At 44.4% G+C, this 17,604-nt stretch overlaps 1 protein-coding gene across 3 annotated transcripts in view; it reads left to right on the plus strand.

The window, feature by feature from the left end:
- The first annotated feature begins 4,230 nt into the window (after positions 1-4,230).
- The window catches only part of phf10 (PHD finger protein 10), a 43,178-nt gene continuing 29,804 nt past the window's right edge, over positions 4,231-17,604 (plus strand). The window contains exons 1-5 of one of the 3 annotated variants that reach the window (XM_033025929.1): positions 4,237-4,364; positions 8,470-8,477; positions 9,060-9,166; positions 10,458-10,588; positions 14,786-14,869. In XM_033025929.1, the coding sequence (XP_032881820.1) occupies positions 9,117-9,166; positions 10,458-10,588; positions 14,786-14,869 (265 nt within the window). In that variant the 5' untranslated portion in view covers positions 4,237-4,364; positions 8,470-8,477; positions 9,060-9,116. Of the gene's footprint in view, positions 4,365-8,469; positions 8,478-9,052; positions 9,167-10,457; positions 10,589-14,785; positions 14,870-17,604 lie in introns of all 3 variants that reach the window. The other 2 variants (XM_033025928.1, XM_033025930.1) reach the window with 2 other exon arrangements.

Here is a 17,604-nt window from a genome sequence, read left to right on the forward strand (position 1 = left end):
ACATCGGTAGTGGGGAAACTGCTAGAATCAGTTATTAAAGATGGGATAGCTGCACATTTGGAAAGTGGTGAAATTATTGGACAAAGTCAGCATGGATTTACAAAAGGTAAATCATGTCTGACGAATCTTATAGAATTTTTCGAGGATGTAACTAGTAGCGTGGATAGGGGAGAACCAGTGGATGTGGTGTATCTGGACTTCCAGAAGGCTTTCGACAAGGTCCCACATAAGAGATTAGTTTACAAACTTAAAGCACACGGCATTGGGGGTTCAGTATTGATGTGGATAGAGAACTGGCTGGCAAACAGGAAGCAAAGAGTAGGAGTAAACGGGTCCTTTTCACAATGGCAGGCAGTGACTAGTGGGGTACCGCAAGGCTCAGTGCTGGGACCCCAGCTATTTACAATATATATTAATGATCTGGATGAGGGAATTGAAGGCAATATCTCCAAGTTTGCGGATGACACTAAGCTGGGGGGCAGTGTTAGCTGTGAGGAGGATGCTAGGAGACTGCAAGGTGACTTGGATAGGCTGGGTGAGTGGGCAAATGTTTGGCAGATGCAGTATAATGTGGATAAATGTGAGGTTATCCATTTTGGTGGCAAAAACAGGAAAGCAGACTATTATCTAAATGGTGGCCGACTAGGAAAAGGGGAGATGCAGCGAGACCTGGGTGTCATGGTACACCAGTCATTGAAAGTGGGAATGCAGGTGCAGCAGGCAGTGAAGAAAGCGAATGGTATGTTAGCTTTCATAGCAAAAGGATTTGAGTATAGGAGCAGGGAGGTTCTACTGCAGTTGTACAGGGTCTTGGTGAGACCACACCTGGAGTATTGCGTACAGTTTTGGTCTCCAAATCTGAGGAAGGACATTATTGCCATAGAGGGAGTGCAGAGAAGGTTCACCAGACTGATTCCTGGGATGTCAGGACTGTCTTATGAAGAAAGACTGGATAGACTTGGTTTATACTCTCTAGAATTTAGGAGATTGAGAGGGGATCTTATAGAAACTTACAAAATTCTTAAGGGGTTGGACAGGCTAGATGCAGGAAGATTGCTCCCGATGTTGGGGAAGTCCAGGACAAGGGGTCACAGCTTAAGGATAAGGGGGAAATCCTTTAAAACCGAGATGAGAAGAACCTTTTTCACACAGAGAGTGGTGAATCTCTGGAACTCCCTGCCACAGAGGGTAGTCGAGGCCAGTTCATTGGCTATATTTAAGAGGGAGTTAGATGTGGCCCTTGTGGCTAAGGGGATCAGAGGGTATGGAGAGAAGGCAGGTACGGGATACTGAGTTGGATGATCAGCCATGATCATATTGAATGGCGGTGCAGGCTCGAAGGGCCGAATGGCCTACTCCTGCACCTAATTTCTATGTTTCTATGTTTCTATCCCTGCGGAACTCTTCTGGTCACAGACCTCCAGCCAGAATATCTACCTTCCACCACAACCTCTGTCTTCTATGAATAAGCCGGTTCTGAATCCATATCACAAAGTCATTGTGAATCCCGTATATCTGGATCACAACCTGTTGATATCTGTGAAGAGGAGAATATGCTATTACACCTTAGAGATGCCATAATAATGATCACATTCAAAAAAGGAGACAAAGCTAAAGTTTACCACAGGAAATGGATCGCGTGCAGGCTGGTTAACTTCATCATGTTTGGCAAAGATATTGTGAGCAAAGGACTTGTTCCTGTGCTATGCTCTTTCTATAGTGGTTTGCACGTAAGGTCACTGGGTCAGAGGGCTCGACGCACGGAGCCGCTAAATCCAACTGGAAGACACCCGTCACTTCCGGTATATGTTATTAATGCTGGAAACGCGTACTTTCCTACCTGTTAAAAACCGCCAAAATTGTGAATTTTTACGCTGAAAAAAATTGTGGGAGTCGGGGTAAGTGTGAGAGACATGTACCCAACTTTAGAATTCCAAACGTGAAGCGAAATGAAGGTATAGAGAAGCGAGAACTGAAGGGACTACAGCAGCTAAAGTGCTTGGTAAACATTGAAAATATTGGGAATTATCGCGTTTGCTCACTGCATTTCATCAAGTAAGGCATTATTTGTGTTTTTTCTTGATTCCTTTGGTATCTAAAAATTCTCAGAAGTGATAAATATGGCTGTAAATTTTTCTTCAGATGCGTTTTTATTTTGTTTGTAAAAATCCACGAGAACCATGGGCGATTAAAAAAATTACAGCCAGATTTATCACTTCTGAAACTTTTAGATGCCAAAGGAATCAAGAAAAAACACAAATAATGCCTTACTGTTGATGAAATGCAGTGAGCAAATAGCCAATGTTCGCCAAGCACTCTGGCTGTTGTTGTCCCTTCAGCTCTTGTTTCTATCTACCATCATTTCTCCTCACTTTTGGAATTCGGAAATATGCTAACTGTCTCACACGCTTATCCCGATTTCCATAATTATTTACAGCGCAAACATTGACAATTTCAGCGGGTTTTAACGGGCCCGCTACGCTGGAAACAATGGTAAGTGCCTACCTGCAGTACATCGCGTGTAATCCATTTGGAGTAGCGTAGCAACAGTACGGGTCATGGGTCGTGACCCGACTGCCGTGAAACCTCCCTATGGTCACAAAATGCTGGAGGAACTCAGCGGGACAGGGTCCCGACCCGAAACGTCATCCGTTCTTTTTATCCAGAGATGCTGTCTGTCCCGCTGAGTTACTCCAGCATTTTTTGTTTATCTTCGGTTTAAACCAGCATCTGCAGTCCCTTCCTACAACTATGCTGTTCTTTGTTCAAACTCAGCAGGCCAGACAGCAACTGTGGAGGGAATGGAACAGACGACGTGTCTCGACCCGAAACGTCACCTATTCTCCAAAGATACCTGTTAAGTTACTTATGCTTTTTGTATCTATCGTCGGTGTAAACCAGCATCTGCAGTTTCGTCCGACACATTTCAGGTCGGGATCCTTCTTCAGACTGAAAGAGGGGAGAAAGCTGGGAGAGATCTGGTGGACCCAATTGAGGCGGGATGATTGGCAGACAGCTGGTAATAGTAAAGACTTAAGGTGGCGGAAGAACACAAATGCTGGAGAAATTCAGCGGCTCAGATCCACTGAATTAACCTACAGTTCATTGGGTCGACAAACGATGTGGGATCTGCTGAGTGAAAAGACGGAGAATGAAATCTGGAAACGGGGAGGAGAAAGTGCTTGGAGGAGAACGGAAGTTGGGAGAGGTGTCGTGGAAAAATAAATAGGCTCGGGATAAGGAGGGGAAAGAAAAAGATCTTATAGCGGAGCTATAGGGTGATTTCACGAAAGGTCACTGGATCATAGATCCTCACCCACGTGACCGCAAAATCCAACTGGGGTACAAACGTCACTTCCAGTACATGTTATTGATGCTAGAAACGCGCACTTTCAAACCTGTTAAAAATAAAGAAAAACGAAGATATCGGGATTTTATCGCGTTTGCTCGCTGCATTTCATCAAAACTAAGGCATTATTGATGTTTTGATGAAATGCATCGAGCAAACGCGATAAAATCCCGATATTTTCCAACTTTATATCTGCACAGCCAACAACTTCCGCTGTTATTTTCCCTTCAGCGCTCTCTTGTCTTTACCTTCGTTTTTCTTTATCTTCTGGACTCTAAAGTAAGATAACTGTGCCTCACGGTCACCCCGACTAGCACAGTTATTTACAGCTCAAAAACGGGCCGTTTTCGCGGTTTTTAACGGGTTTGAAAGTGCGCGCATCAATAACATGTACTGGAAGTGACGTTTGTACCCCAGTTAAATTTTGCGGTCACGTGGGTGAGGATCTATGATCCAGTGACCTTTCGTGAAATCACCCTATAGGATCTTTGGGGGAAAGGACATGGGCGAGTTACACCTTTGATGGCAAAATGTGCCGAGGTGTTTCACAGCTGTATTATCGAAATACCGGTTCCACCTATATGTTAGGGCAGATGGACAAATGTTTGCTTTTGAAGCAGAGTTTAAAGGACACGAGGTGTAATTTCGGGAGTGCACTTGATTCCTGGATTTGTAAGAGTGCAGCTATCTCCCTATATTTAATGCAAATATATTTTAACATGCCTCACTCTTGAAAATACACCTATGTAAAAACAAATAAGTTTCCGTTCACCTAATTGCCCTTTTTAATTCCAAATTAAAGCAGGGGACATTTTCAATTTTGGACCCAAGGGGTGGGAACAGATGGTAACTAGTGGGCCGACCATGACCGAGGTGCCCAAGCTCTGTCGCCCAGGGTATGGCTAATGGTCGGCCCACGAAATGTAAAAACAGTGCGGTAAAAATGGCTGCTGCGGTATCGTCGAGCCGTCTGTGTGATAGCAACCCGGCAACTCCAGGCGCGCAGTCCAGTCGGGTGAGTGGCGAGGGAAACGGTGCTGAGATCTCTTTGTTTTCCTCTTACTTCTTGGTCCGGACTTCTCCATGGCCTAGGCCAGTGGCCGTGACTCTATCCCTCTCTCGAACGGAGGCGAAGGTTACTGGGCGCCTGCCCACCTTCGGGAAGAAGAGCTGGATTGATTTTGTGTGTGGGCTCAACGAATCCGCCTGAAAACGACACGGGCGGTACAATACTTAACAAACCACTGGACATTAACGACCTGAAACATTAATTGTCTCCAACCACAGGGACCGTATGATTTACAAACTGCTTGTGGCATTCTCTACATTTCCATTCGCGTTTTTGTTTAGTAAAACAGAAGGAAGTCCATTCCAGCCACTATTTCCAACCATATCCGACCAGATTTACTAGAATGTTGCCTGGGTTTCAACAACTAAGTTACAGAGATAGGTTGAATAAGTTAGGTCTTTATTCTCTGGAGCGCAGAAGGTTAAGGGGGGACTTGATAGAGGTCTTTAAAATGATGAGAGGGATAAACAGAGTTGACGTGATCAAGCTTTTCCCTTTGAGAATAGGGAAGATTCAAACAAGAGGACATGACTTCAGAATTAAGGGACAGAAGTTTAGGGGTAACATGAGGGGGAACTTCTTTACTCAGAGAGTGGTAGCGGTGTGGAATGAGCTTCCAGTGGAAGTGGTGGCGGCAGGTTCGTTGGTATCATTTAAAAATAAATTGGATAGGCATATGGATGAGAAGGGAATGGAGGGTTATGGTATGAGTGCAGGCAGGTGGGACTAAGGGGAAAAAGTTGTTCGGCACGGACTTGTAGGGCCGAGATGGCCTGTTTCCGTGCTGTAATTGTTATATGGTTATATCCGTATATTAAATGTATTTTTTACCGGTATGACTAGAGAAAGAACTGTATTTGATTGTTTTGCTGGATGACCTAAAGTGTTTTGTACCCAATGCTATAATTTGAGGCGTATCACTCTTTGTATAGAGCAAGCTCTCACAGATGGCAATGTACCGGCACTTTTTGTGAGTGTTGAGGAGGAAGAAATAGCGATGAGGGTAATGAAACCAATAATTAGGAAACAATTTAAGCGGTTTATCCCAAAAAGGATGAACAAGATAGCCTATTCCCCATTGAGGGGTTTAATAATTTACATTTGTAATTGGTAGAAGAGTTTGAGATGTTGATTAGCATTTGAACGTAGATGCAACAGATCGCAGGCTCGAAGTGGGATTAGCCAAACCCTAAATAACACTTTTTAAAATCTTGGATATGTTGGACTGAATAGCTTTCCGTGGTACATGCATAGAAAATTTATACTTGTATAGAATTACTCATAGAAGTAATTCATAACTTGTATGAGTTAATAAATTTCTCGCAACACAATATTTGGTGTCACGTTAAATACCTCAAAGTGATAACAGCAGCAACCAGCATATATGTAGCAATTTAGTAATAATATTTTCGGAGGTATTTTACAAGAACATTTTCAACTATAATTTCAGAGCTGAAACCTTAGTCACAGAGGTTGACTTTCAAGGAATGTTAAAAAAAACAAGGTTGAGAGAAATTCTAGAGCGTTGTGCCCTTAGCAGTTGAAGCAACTCCTAATAGTGGAGTTGTTGGGCGGTATGTCTATCTGGGAAAATTCAGTGCTGGAGGAGCTTATGGAGTTGGGGAGCAATTACATTTTTAGTGATTACTATCTATACTAGAGAGATTTTAAAATGCTCTGGATGGGCAAGGAGCAGGTTAGGCGATGGGAGAACAGTGCAGCAGAGTTTTCTATGTGTTCTCCCATTCTTCTCTGCAGATCCTCTCAAGCTCAGTCAGGTTGGATGGGGAGTGTCGATGCACAGTTATTTCAAGTCCCTCCAGAGATGTTCGATCGGGTTCAAGTCCAGGCTCTGGCTGGGCCACTCAACATTCACAGACTTGTCATGAAGCCACTCCTGCATTGTCTTGGCTGTGTGCTTAGGGTGAACCTCCGCCCCAATCTGAGGTCCAGAACGCTCTGGAGCAGGTTTTCCTCAATGATCTCTCTGTACTTTGCTCCATTCATCTTTACCTCGATCTTGATTAGTATCCCAGTTCCTGCCGCTGAAAAACATCCCCACAGCATGATGCTGCCACCACCATGCTTCACCGTAGGTATGGTATTGGCCAGGTGATGAGCGGTGCCTGGTTTCCTCCAGACATGACGCTTGGCATTCAGGCCAAAAAGTTCAATCTTGGTTTCATCAGACCAGATAATCTTGTTTCTCATGGTCCGAGAGTCCTTTAGATGCCTTTTGGCAAACTCCAAGTTGGCTGTCAGGTGCCTTTTACTGAGGAGTGGCTTCTGTCTGGCCACTCTACCATCAAGGCCTGATTGGTGGAGTGCTGCAGATATAGTTGTCCTTCTGGAAGGTTCTCCCATCTCTACAAAGGAACCCTGGAGCTCTGTCACCTCCCTGACCAAGGCCCTTCTCCCCCGATTGCTCAGTTTGGCCGAGCGGCCAGCTCTATGAAGGGTCCTGGTGGTTCCAAAGTTCTTCCATTTAAGAACAACAGAGGCCACTGTGCTCTTCGGGACCTGCAATGCTACAGAAATTGTTTTATATCCTTCCCAGATCTGTGTCTCAACACAATCCTGTCTCGTAGGTCTACGGACAATTCCTTTGTCTTCATGGCTTGGTTTTTGCTCTGACATGCACTGTCAACTGTGGGACCTTATATAGACAGGTGTGTGCCTTTCCAAATCATGTCCAATCAATTTAATTTACCACTGGTGAACCTAAGCTCAAGAGTAAAGTCAAGAGTGTTTTATTGTCATATGTCCCGGATGGGACAATGAAATTCATACTTGCTGCAGCACAACAGCTCATTTTTGAGTGTCATAACAAAGGGTCTGAAAAATGTAAATGTGATATTTCAGTTATTTCTTGTTAATTATTTTGCAAAAATTTCTAAACACCCTTCTTCATTCTGGGGTATTGTGTGTAGATTGATGATTTAAAAAAAAAAGAATTTAATCCATTATAAAATAAGGCTGTAAAATAACAAAATGTGGAAAAAGTGAAGGGGTCTGAATACTTTCTGAATGCACTGTAAATTGTCATTAGTGACTTCAATAAGAGTCAAAATGTCTTTGCACTGTATCTCGAAAACTACATTTCTGTACAGTGCCAGGAATGAAACATGGCAAGAAGGGCTTTCAAACATGAGGCCTTGTACCCAAGAGGACTACATCCCAGTAATAAATCAATCTTATGTTTTTATGTAGTTTTTGTTATTTTTGTTGGGGTATGTGTGTGGGGGGTGGTGTGGGGGGGAGGGGGTAACTTTTAAATCTCTCCCTGCACGGGAGACCCGACCTTTTCTTTGTCGGGTCTCCGTTGTCGTTGGGGCTGCAACGAGGAGCGGCCTCCAACAGGAAGACCGGGGGCTGTGGTGCCGACTACTCACCTCACCGTCGCGGAGCTGGCCGAGTCCAGAGCGGGTGGAGCTGTGGTGGACGCTGCTGCGGCCCGACCTCCGGAGCTTCGGAGGCTGCAACTGCGGGTTTGGCGGGCAGTGACACCGGGAGCCCTCGGGTCCCTGCTGGGTGACCGCTTTTCGGGGCTTCCGCAACGGCGACTTCTCCCGCCCGAGTTGCGGGGTTGAAGAGCTCCTGTAGCGGGGCCTTACACCATCGCCCCGCGCGGCTTGGAATGGCTGCGGGACTGCGAGCGCCCGCCGGGGGCTCTAACACCAAGACCCGGTGTGCGACCTTGCATCACCCGGCGTGGCTTTAATGGCCACGGGACAATCGCCATCGCCCGCCGGGGGCTTTGACTTTGACACTGACATCGGGGGGGGGGGGGGGGAGTGCAGTGGAGAGATAAGTTTTTTTGGCCTTCCATCACAGCAATGTGATGGATGTTTATGTAAATTATGTTGTTTCTTGGGTCTATTTGTTTGTAATGTATGGCTGCAGAAACGACATTTCGTTTGGACCTCAAGGGGTCCAAATGACAATAAATTGAAATTGAATTGAATTCTTTGAGCAGGAGTTGAAAAATTATGAAGAAGCAAGGAACTGCAGATGTTGGCCTTCAAATTAAGACACTGCTGGAGTAACTCAGCCAGTCGGGTAGCATCTCTGGCGAACATCGATAGTTGATGTTTTGGGTCAGGACCTTCTTCTGACTCTACTGAAGAAGGGTCCCAACACAAAAGGTTACCTATACATGTTGAGTTACCCCAACACTTTGTATAAATGACAAACTAGACCTAACCATAATTCTGAATTGGTTTTTGCAACTGAAGTCCCCCTTTTGGTGGAAACAGATCAATATTTCTGATGTGCACCTTGGAGTGTAACTTTGGACATAGTTTAAAAAAAACACTTTGCCATTTTATTAAAATTAATCTATTAAAGAGGAATATTGAAATACAACAGTCAATGTACGAAAACTAGAGTTCTCCATGCAACTCCACCACATATTTTATAGCATAGTTAAGGTTGGTTTACATATATGCTTGATAAGCAGTGGGGAGCTGGGTAAAACGTTACTACAGATGGAGCGGGAATGCAAAATTGAGCATGCATCCAGAAAGGAGGCAAATGACTGAGGTCATGGATAAGAGGTAAATGTTAAGCAGCGTCTTAAGAGGATTCTTAAATATACGATTGAGTTTGTGCGGTGTTTTATATTTGTATTCCTTGGTCCAGGAGGATGCAGAAGAGACTTCAAATGATGATGCCAGTCAGCCTGCCAAGCGGCGACGCATGGGATCTGGGGATAGCTCAAAAAGTAGCGACACCACACAAGACTTCAGGTACAGCATGAAAGAGATGTGAAAAATATGAAATTCCCACATCTTTCCCATGCCTCTTAGAAAAATCGAGTTGTTAATATTACATAAACTATCTATCAGAGTTTTGTCCAATAAAGTTAGGAACTGCATTTCAAGAGTTAAGTCAAGAGTGTTTTATTGTCATACGGCCTGAAACAATAATATTCTTACTTGCAGCAGCACAACATATATGTAAACATAGTACGCCGTAAACTCCATAATAAACAGCAAAAGTAAAGTTCAGTGCATTAAAACCCCCCCAATAATAATGCAGACAAAAACAATGTCCCCAAGTCTATGTTAGAGGTTGTAGTGATTAATGGCTTGATGGTTGTTGGGAAGAAGTTGCTCCTGACCCTGAACGTTAGTTTTCAGACTCCTATACTTTCTTCCCAATGGCATGAGTGAAATGAGAGCGTGGCCAGCGTGGTATGGGTTTTTGATGATGCTGGTTGCCATCTTGAGGTAGTGATGCCTGTAGATAGCTTTCAATGGTGGAGAGGTCAATACCTGGGGTGGACTGTATTCAGTCATTATTACTGAATACATACAGTCAGTGACGCAGCAGTAGAGTTGCTGCCTTACTGCGCCAGAGACCCGGGCTTGTTTCCGACTACGGGTGCTGTCTGTACAGAGTTTATACATTCTCCCCGTGACCGCATGGGTTTTCTCCGCGATCTTTGGGTTTTCTCCAGCACTCCAAAGACGTACAGACATAATTGTCTTTTTATAAATGTAAATTGTCCCTAGTGTGTGTCGGATAGTGTTAATGTGTGGGGGTGTGGACCCGGTGGGCTGATGGGCCTGTTTCCGCGACGTGTCTCCAAACTGAACTAAACCGAACTAAATTACCTCTGAACTTTGTGCTTGTTTTCAATGGCCTGTTCCTGTAGGCTTCAAAGATCCCCAGCACTTCAGGCCTCCTGAGCATCTCTGATTTTAATCATTCTACTGTTGGTATTTACATCTTCAGATGCCAAATCCTAAGCATTGGCATAAACTTTTCTGTCTCTGTTTCCTTGTACTGTCTAAACCTTCCACTTTGACCATACTTTTGGCTGTTCTGATATTGTTTTAAATAATGGTATCATATTTTGTTTGACAATGCTCCCTGTAAAGTCCCTTGCAATATTGATGGTACTATTTAAAAAGATTGCAACAACAAACTTAAAGATTAGTATTTGAACTATAATCAGTTGACCTATTAGAAGATTTGCTGTTTAAACTAAAAATCAACTGCACCAGAGGGATTTAAAATATTTTTTCTTCTCAGCTCAACCTATTTTCCAGCAGAAATGTTGACGGAGTATAAATGGCCAGGTGATGATACAGGGGAGTATCACATGCTACAGGAACAAGTTAGTGAATACTTGAGTGTGACTTCATTCAAACGTAAATATCCAGGTAGGCTTTCTTGCTCGGCAATTTTTATTGTGCACTTCAATAATTTTTGTTTATTGGATTACATTTAAATGCTATTCCTAATTTTGAAAGTACCCGAATATTCAGTGCCAATCTGTAATGCCCTGGATTCTGCCAAGAAATGTCACCAATTTACCATTGCATGTGCATTTGATTTTAGTTTTAGAGAGAGCGCGCGGAAATAGGCCCTTCGGCTCATCGGGTCCACACCGGCCAGGGATCCCTGCATATTAACACTATCCTACACACACTAGGGCAATTTACACTTATACCAAACCAATTAACCTACAAAACTGTACGTCTTTGGAGTGTGGGAGGAAACCGAAGATCTGGGTGAAAACCCACGCAGGTCGCGGGGAGAACGTCCAAACTCCGTACGGACAGCACCCGTAGTTAGGATCGAACCATGGTCTCCGGCGCTGCAAGCACTGTAAGGCAGCAACTCTACTGCTGTGCCACCGTGCCGCCTTGGCCCTGGATTTCTTGAATTGCAAAGTTGTGCTATGCTGTATGGCATCATTTTTCTGAATGCACGGTATTGGCTACTTGTGCAGACTGGACAGTGCAGGAAGTACACCAAGGCAAATTCCTTGTATGTGAATACTTGGCCATTAAACTTACTTACTTAATTTGAAAGGAGGCGACCAATTTCGAGTGGCTTAATTTACATCTTTGCATCTTTAAATTTCCAGTTATTTGAAACATTTTAACTGTTTTTAAATGTGAGATTTTGTTAATTTAATTTTGAGTTCTATTAACTTATTTATTTTATAATTTACAATAATTTAAATTGTTTTAAAATGCTGGAGACATTGGAGTGTTTGACAGCTTTGTCAGTTCTGCTAAGTTTGTGGTTTCAGCTTTGCCAGATGTCGACGGTTTAAATTTCTCTTTTTTGTGGCTGGGGTTTGTTCTGCCCAGGGCAATCCGGTTACAGCATGGAAAGTCCTTGCTTTGCAACGAGGCCTTTGACCTTCTCTCCACAGCAGGGTGCAACTGTCTAGATTCTTCTTCGTAACCTTAGGATAAGTCGGAAGCCAGCAGCAAGTTATCTGCTGTCCTGGCCTGATGACATGCACCACATATTTGGCTGTTAATACACCATGATACAGTCATATATCTCAACTGCACATTTTTACTAATGATTGTCCTTCATCATTTTCAATAACCCTACTAATAGTGTTACACATTCATTCAAATCACATTCCGTTAATTTTCTGAGTTCAATTTCTGTGTCATGGATTTGTCAGGTGCTAATGTAACAACCGAATTTGGGTACAGCATTGTTATACTTCTGTAGCTCTGAAAACCCTCTATGCTTTCCTCGCACCTCAAATCTTGAGCTCTGCAACACTAAATCTATATCTGATTAGTCACAGGAGTTATACAGCATGGAAGCAGGCCCTCCAGCCCAACTCATCCATACCAACCGTTGCCCAACCGAGCTAGTCCCATTCGCCTCCTTTTGGCTATAAACCTTTACTATTCATGTATCTGTCTAAGCCTCTGTGTGGAAAAAGTTCCCCTCAGGTTTTTTTTAAAATCTTTCCCCTCACTCTTTGACCTCTAGTTCTTCACTATTCCAACCGTTGGAGGGGGAGGGGGAGGTGGGGGGGGGGGGGGGGGGGGGATATTCACCATCCAACTTTACACTTCTCTTGGTTTTAAATACCTCTGTACGGTCATTTTGTATTTTCATTCTGGTTATTGTGCAAAGTATATTCTGTTGACCTCTAAAAGCATAACTACTAAAATAAGTGATATTGTAGACAAAGAAGATTGTTATCAAAAATTACAGTCTGATCTTGATCAGCTGGGCAGGTGGACCAAGGAATGACAGATGGAGTTTAATTCAGATAAATGTGAGGTATTGCAAGTCAAACAAGGGCAGGGCCTTCACAGTGAGCAGTAGGGGCCTGCAGAGAATTGTGAAGCAGACAGTTCTAGGAATACAAGTACAAAGTTCCCCGAAAGAGGTGTCGCAGGTAGACAGGGTAGTGAAAAAGGCTTTTGGCATCCTTGTTTTCATCTGGCAGGGAACTGAATATAGAAGTTGTAGGTGTACAAAATGTTGGTGTGGCCACACCTTTGAACTATTGTGTTCAGCTTTGGTCACCCTGCTATGGGAAAGATGCCAAGATGGAAAGGGTTACATGGAAGATTTACGAGAATGTTGTCATTCACGAGGAGGGCTTGAGCCATAGGGAGAGGTTAGGCAGGCTGGTATTTTATTCCTTGGAGCATAGGAGGGTGATATTATAGCGGCATAAAATCATGTGGAGAACACAGAGTAAATGCACAATGTGTTTTTCCCAGGGTTGGGAAATCAAGAACTAGAGTGTATAGGTTAAAAGTGAGAGGGGAAAGATTTAACAGGAACCAGAGGAGCAACTTTTTCACACAGAGGGTGGTGGGTATAGGGACTGGACATTTGGACAGGCATGGATTGGAAATGTTTAGAGGGATATAGGCCAACTGTGGGCAAACAGGACTGGTTTCGATGGGGCAAGGACATATTTCTGTATTCTGTTTCTTTTTTGAAAAGAAACAGTTTTTTAACGTGGAATGCTAGAAAGAGGTCAACCAAAAAGCAACAGTTTAACTCGGGAAAGTGGTACTGGTTTATTATTGTCACATGTACTGAAATACAGTGAAGAAGTTTATTTTGCATGCTAACCAGTTAAATCATACCATATAAGAGTACAGCCATAAGAAAAGCAGAATTCAAAATACAGTAAAACCCTCGTTTTAATGGACCCCTTTGTTGCGGATTTTGGTTACAGCAGACGGACCTGCCGACAAACCGTCTCCCCGGCTGCCTCGAGCCCCAGCTTCTGCACTGTAGCTCCAGTTGTAGCCCCTGGCGACAGCGCTTACTTCAGGCCACCACCACTGACGGGCTTGTTCACCGTAGGGCTCCCTACCTTGGAATCGATGGGTGGGTGGGGCCAAGTTGACCGAGCACATCCTGTCAGTGACAGCGGCCTGAAGAAAGCGCTGTCCCCAGGGGCTACAACATAAGGCACAACAACAGCCGTGACAACTTGATTGAGCAGCAGCTGGTGAAGAAGGGCTCACTGGTGCAGACTGGTGACATTGGCACACATTTTAAGGTGAAACGACACAGTGCTGGAGTAACTCAGCAGACTGAATCAATCTGAAGAAAGTCCCGACGTTACTTATTCATGTTCTCCAGCAATGCTGCCTGACCAGCCGAGTTACTCCAGCATTTTGTGTCCTTTTGTGTATTAACCACCATCTGCAGTTCTCTGTTTCAACTACATACAATGATAATACCTTACACGGTTATAAAAGAAAGTCGACAATAACGGACACCATTCTTCCACCCTATGGTCCTTTATAATGAAGGTTTACAGCTTTAATGAGGGTTTACTGTTACAGCTGCGGACAAATGCAGGTTAAAAAAGGTGCAAGTTTTACAACAAGATTTGTTTAGGCCCTTGGTTTATAAAAAGTCCATTCATTATTCTGATAACAGAAGAGAAGAAGCTGTCCCTGAATCTGGTGGTACATGCCTTCAAGCATTTTACGCTTAAAAGAAAGAGTTCTGGTCTTTTGTAGCGAGGATCCATGATGTTGTTAGCTTTTGCAGTTATTGTGAATCAATTCCATGGTCTTTCTTAAGTCCTTCGGCATTCTGATTTGAATACTCCCTTCTATGTTGAACAGCAATGTTTGCCTTTGATATCTCAAATCCCTGAATCAAAGTTGGATATCCTCCGATATTTTAATTCGGCATGGATGGAATGCGTTATTGACATTTCTAGCCTGGAACCCTAATTGAGCATGGTGCCCCGACATTAAAACTTTTATTTTAGGCCCATTAGAAGTGAAGAATGTCGAAGAGAGCACAACATGTTTGATCAAAATACTCATTCTTGAGCTGTCAAGTGGCATGGAGTTGTTTATTATCTTTTGCCAGCTTTTGTAGTTTAAAATATTCTGTGATTTATATGCAATAAACCATCTCCAAGTGCACATACGAATACTGATGTGAAAGGCTTTGATTATTGTCTGATTTGTTATTCATATTTTGATCTAAACTCAGCTAAATTTATTTGCATGTATTTAATAGATTTTGTTTCTCAAAGGTCACAATAACTTTCAAAATAATGATGAAACATTATTAACAAAATAATAATGATGGTGCTTTGACAGATCTGGAACGGCGTGATTTATCACACAAAGAGAAGCTTTATCTCAGAGAGATGAATGTTATCACTGAAACACAGTGTACCTTGGGTAAGCTGCCCACCCTCTTGATGCTATTCAATTTGTATGGATGTGACAGGAGGGGAGGTGGAGAGGGGTGTGGACGGGAGGGTTGTGTGGGCGGGGGGGGGGGGAGTCTGGCGTTGTGGAGGGGCGCTTTGACGGGTGTATGGGAGGGGTATGTGTGGGCAGGTGGGGTTTTTGGGAGAGGGGCGTGTGGGCGGGGGGTGTGGGTGAGGGGCGTGGGCAGGGGGAGGGTTGTGGGGGGGTTGGGGTGCAGGGTGTGGGGGCAGAGAGCTCTGTGAAGAGACGGGGAAGAGCCATGGGGGAGAGTGCGGTATTACGGTGGAGGGGGCATGAGCCAGCGAAGGGGACCAGAGGGGAAAGGGTTGGGGGTGCGATGGGGACTCTCAGTGGGCGCTGGTTGCTTCGCTGGCCACTTCGCTGGCCGTTTTCCTCCGCCGGGAGTCTCTGCTTTCCGTATGGCGACATCAGCGTCATCTCCGACTGCGCTGGCTGGGCTGGGTCGGGCCATCCGGAGTCTCCCACAGCTGCAGTAAAGGGGGGGGGGGGTAGAGAGCTCTGGGTGTGTGTGGGCAGGGGGATAGTTGTGAGGGGAGTGTGGAAGGGAGGGGTGTGTGGGGGGCAGTTGATGTGTGGGGGCAGGGGGGGGAGAGAGAGCTCGGAGAATAGATGGGGAAGAGCCACGGGGGAGTGTGCAGTATTATGGGGGAGGGGGGCAGGATCCAGCAAGGGGGACCAGAGGGGAAGGGGTTGGGGGTGCGATGGGGACTCACAGTTGGGCGCTGGTCACTTTGCTGGCCGCTTCGCTGGTCGTTCTCCTCTGCACGGCTTGCGGACTCAGTCAGCATGGCTTGAATACTCCCTTCGATGTTGAACAGCAATTTTTGCCTTTGATATCTCAAATCCCTGAATCAAAGTTGGATATCCTCCGATATTTTAATTCAGCATGGATGGAATGCGTTATTGACATTTCTAGCCTGGAACCCTAATTGATCTCCGCTCTTAGTAATCACACTAAGATCACACGAAGATCTTACGAAGATCACACGAAGATCACAATTCGGAATGTCTGTTTTTATTATATTGTTAATTTTAGGTCTACTTTCTGTTTTAGACATGGTAATTTTAATTTGTTTTTAAAGCTCTATGTATTTATCCTTTTTTTTATTTATACACTGAATGGAGACCGATCGAGCAACGTTTTTTCGTTTCCTCTGTGTATGCGAGTACTCAGTGAAAATGATATTAAAGAAATACTGAATACTGAATACAAGGCACAACAAATTTAAAACAAGCTGTAGTTTTGTTTTAAAGCCATGTCCCTCACAAAATGCAGTCCATATGTTAAAAAGTTTTAGAGCTGAGACTTGAATATAGAACTTACTATATTCACCCTGCTTCCTGTAAAGACTCTATCCCCTACTCCCAATTCCTCCGTCTATGCCGCATCTGTGCCCAGGATGAGGTTTTCCATACCAGGTCATCAGAGATGTCCTCATTCTTTAGGAAACGGGGATTCCCCTCTTCCATCATAGATGAGGCTCTCACTAGGGTCTCCTTGATATCCTGCAGCTCCGCTCTTGCTCCCCCTCATTCGTAACAAGGACAGAGTTCCCCTTGGCCTCGCCTTCCGCCCCGTCGCATACAGTGCATTCAGAAAGTATTCAGACCTCTTCATTTTTTCCACATTTTGTTACGTTACAGCCTTACTCTAAAATTGATTCAATTCATTTTTTATATCATTAATCTACACACAATGCCCCATAATAAAAAAGCAAAAACGGCTGCTTGAAAATGTTTGCGAAGTAATTAAAAATAAATAACTGAAATATCACATTTACATAAGTATTCAGACCCTTTACTCATTACTTTGTTGAGGCCCCTTTGGCAGCGATTACAGCCTCAAGTATTCTTGGGTATGACGCTACAAACTTGGCACACCCGTATTTTGGTAATTTCTCCCATTCTCTGCAGATCGTCTCAAGCTCTGTTAGGTTAGATGAGGAGCGTCGATGTACAGCTATTTTCAGGTCCCTCCAGAGATGTTCGATCGGGTTCAAGTCCGGGCTCTGGCTGGGCCACTCAAGGACATTCACAGACTTGTCACAAAGCCACTTCTGGGTTATCTTGGCTGTGTGCTTAGGGTCGCTGTCCTGTTGGAAGGTGAACCTCCGCCCCAGTCTGAGGTCCAGAAAGCTCTGGAGCAGGTTTTCATCAAGGATCTCGCTGTACTTTGTTCTGTTCATCTTTCCCTTGATCCTGACTAGTCTCACAGTTCCTGCCACTGAAAAACATCCCCACAGCATGATGCTGCCACCACCATGCTTCACCGTAGGTATGGTATTGGCCAGGTGGTGAGCGGTGCCTGGTTTCCTCCAGACGTGACTCTTGGAATTCAGGCCATAGAGTTCAATCTTCGTTTCATCAGACCAGAGAATCTTGTTTAGGTGCCTTTTGGCAAACCCCAAGCGGGCTGTCATGTGCCTTTTACTGCGGAATGGCTTCCATCTGGCCACTCTATCATAAAGGTCTGATTGGTGGAGTGCTGAAGATATAGTTGTCCTGGAAGGTTCTCCCATCTTCACAGAGGAACTCTGAAGCTCTGTCGGAGTGACCATCGGGTTCTTGGTTACCTACCTGACCAAGACCCTTCCCCGATTGCTCAGTTTGGCCAGGCGGCCAGCTCTATCAAGAGTCCTTGTGGTTTCAAAGTTCTTCCATTTAAGAATGACAGAGGCCAC

The sequence above is a fragment of the Amblyraja radiata genome, chromosome 8 (assembly GCF_010909765.2).
Source record: "Amblyraja radiata isolate CabotCenter1 chromosome 8, sAmbRad1.1.pri, whole genome shotgun sequence".
Taxonomy (NCBI): domain Eukaryota; kingdom Metazoa; phylum Chordata; class Chondrichthyes; order Rajiformes; family Rajidae; genus Amblyraja; species Amblyraja radiata.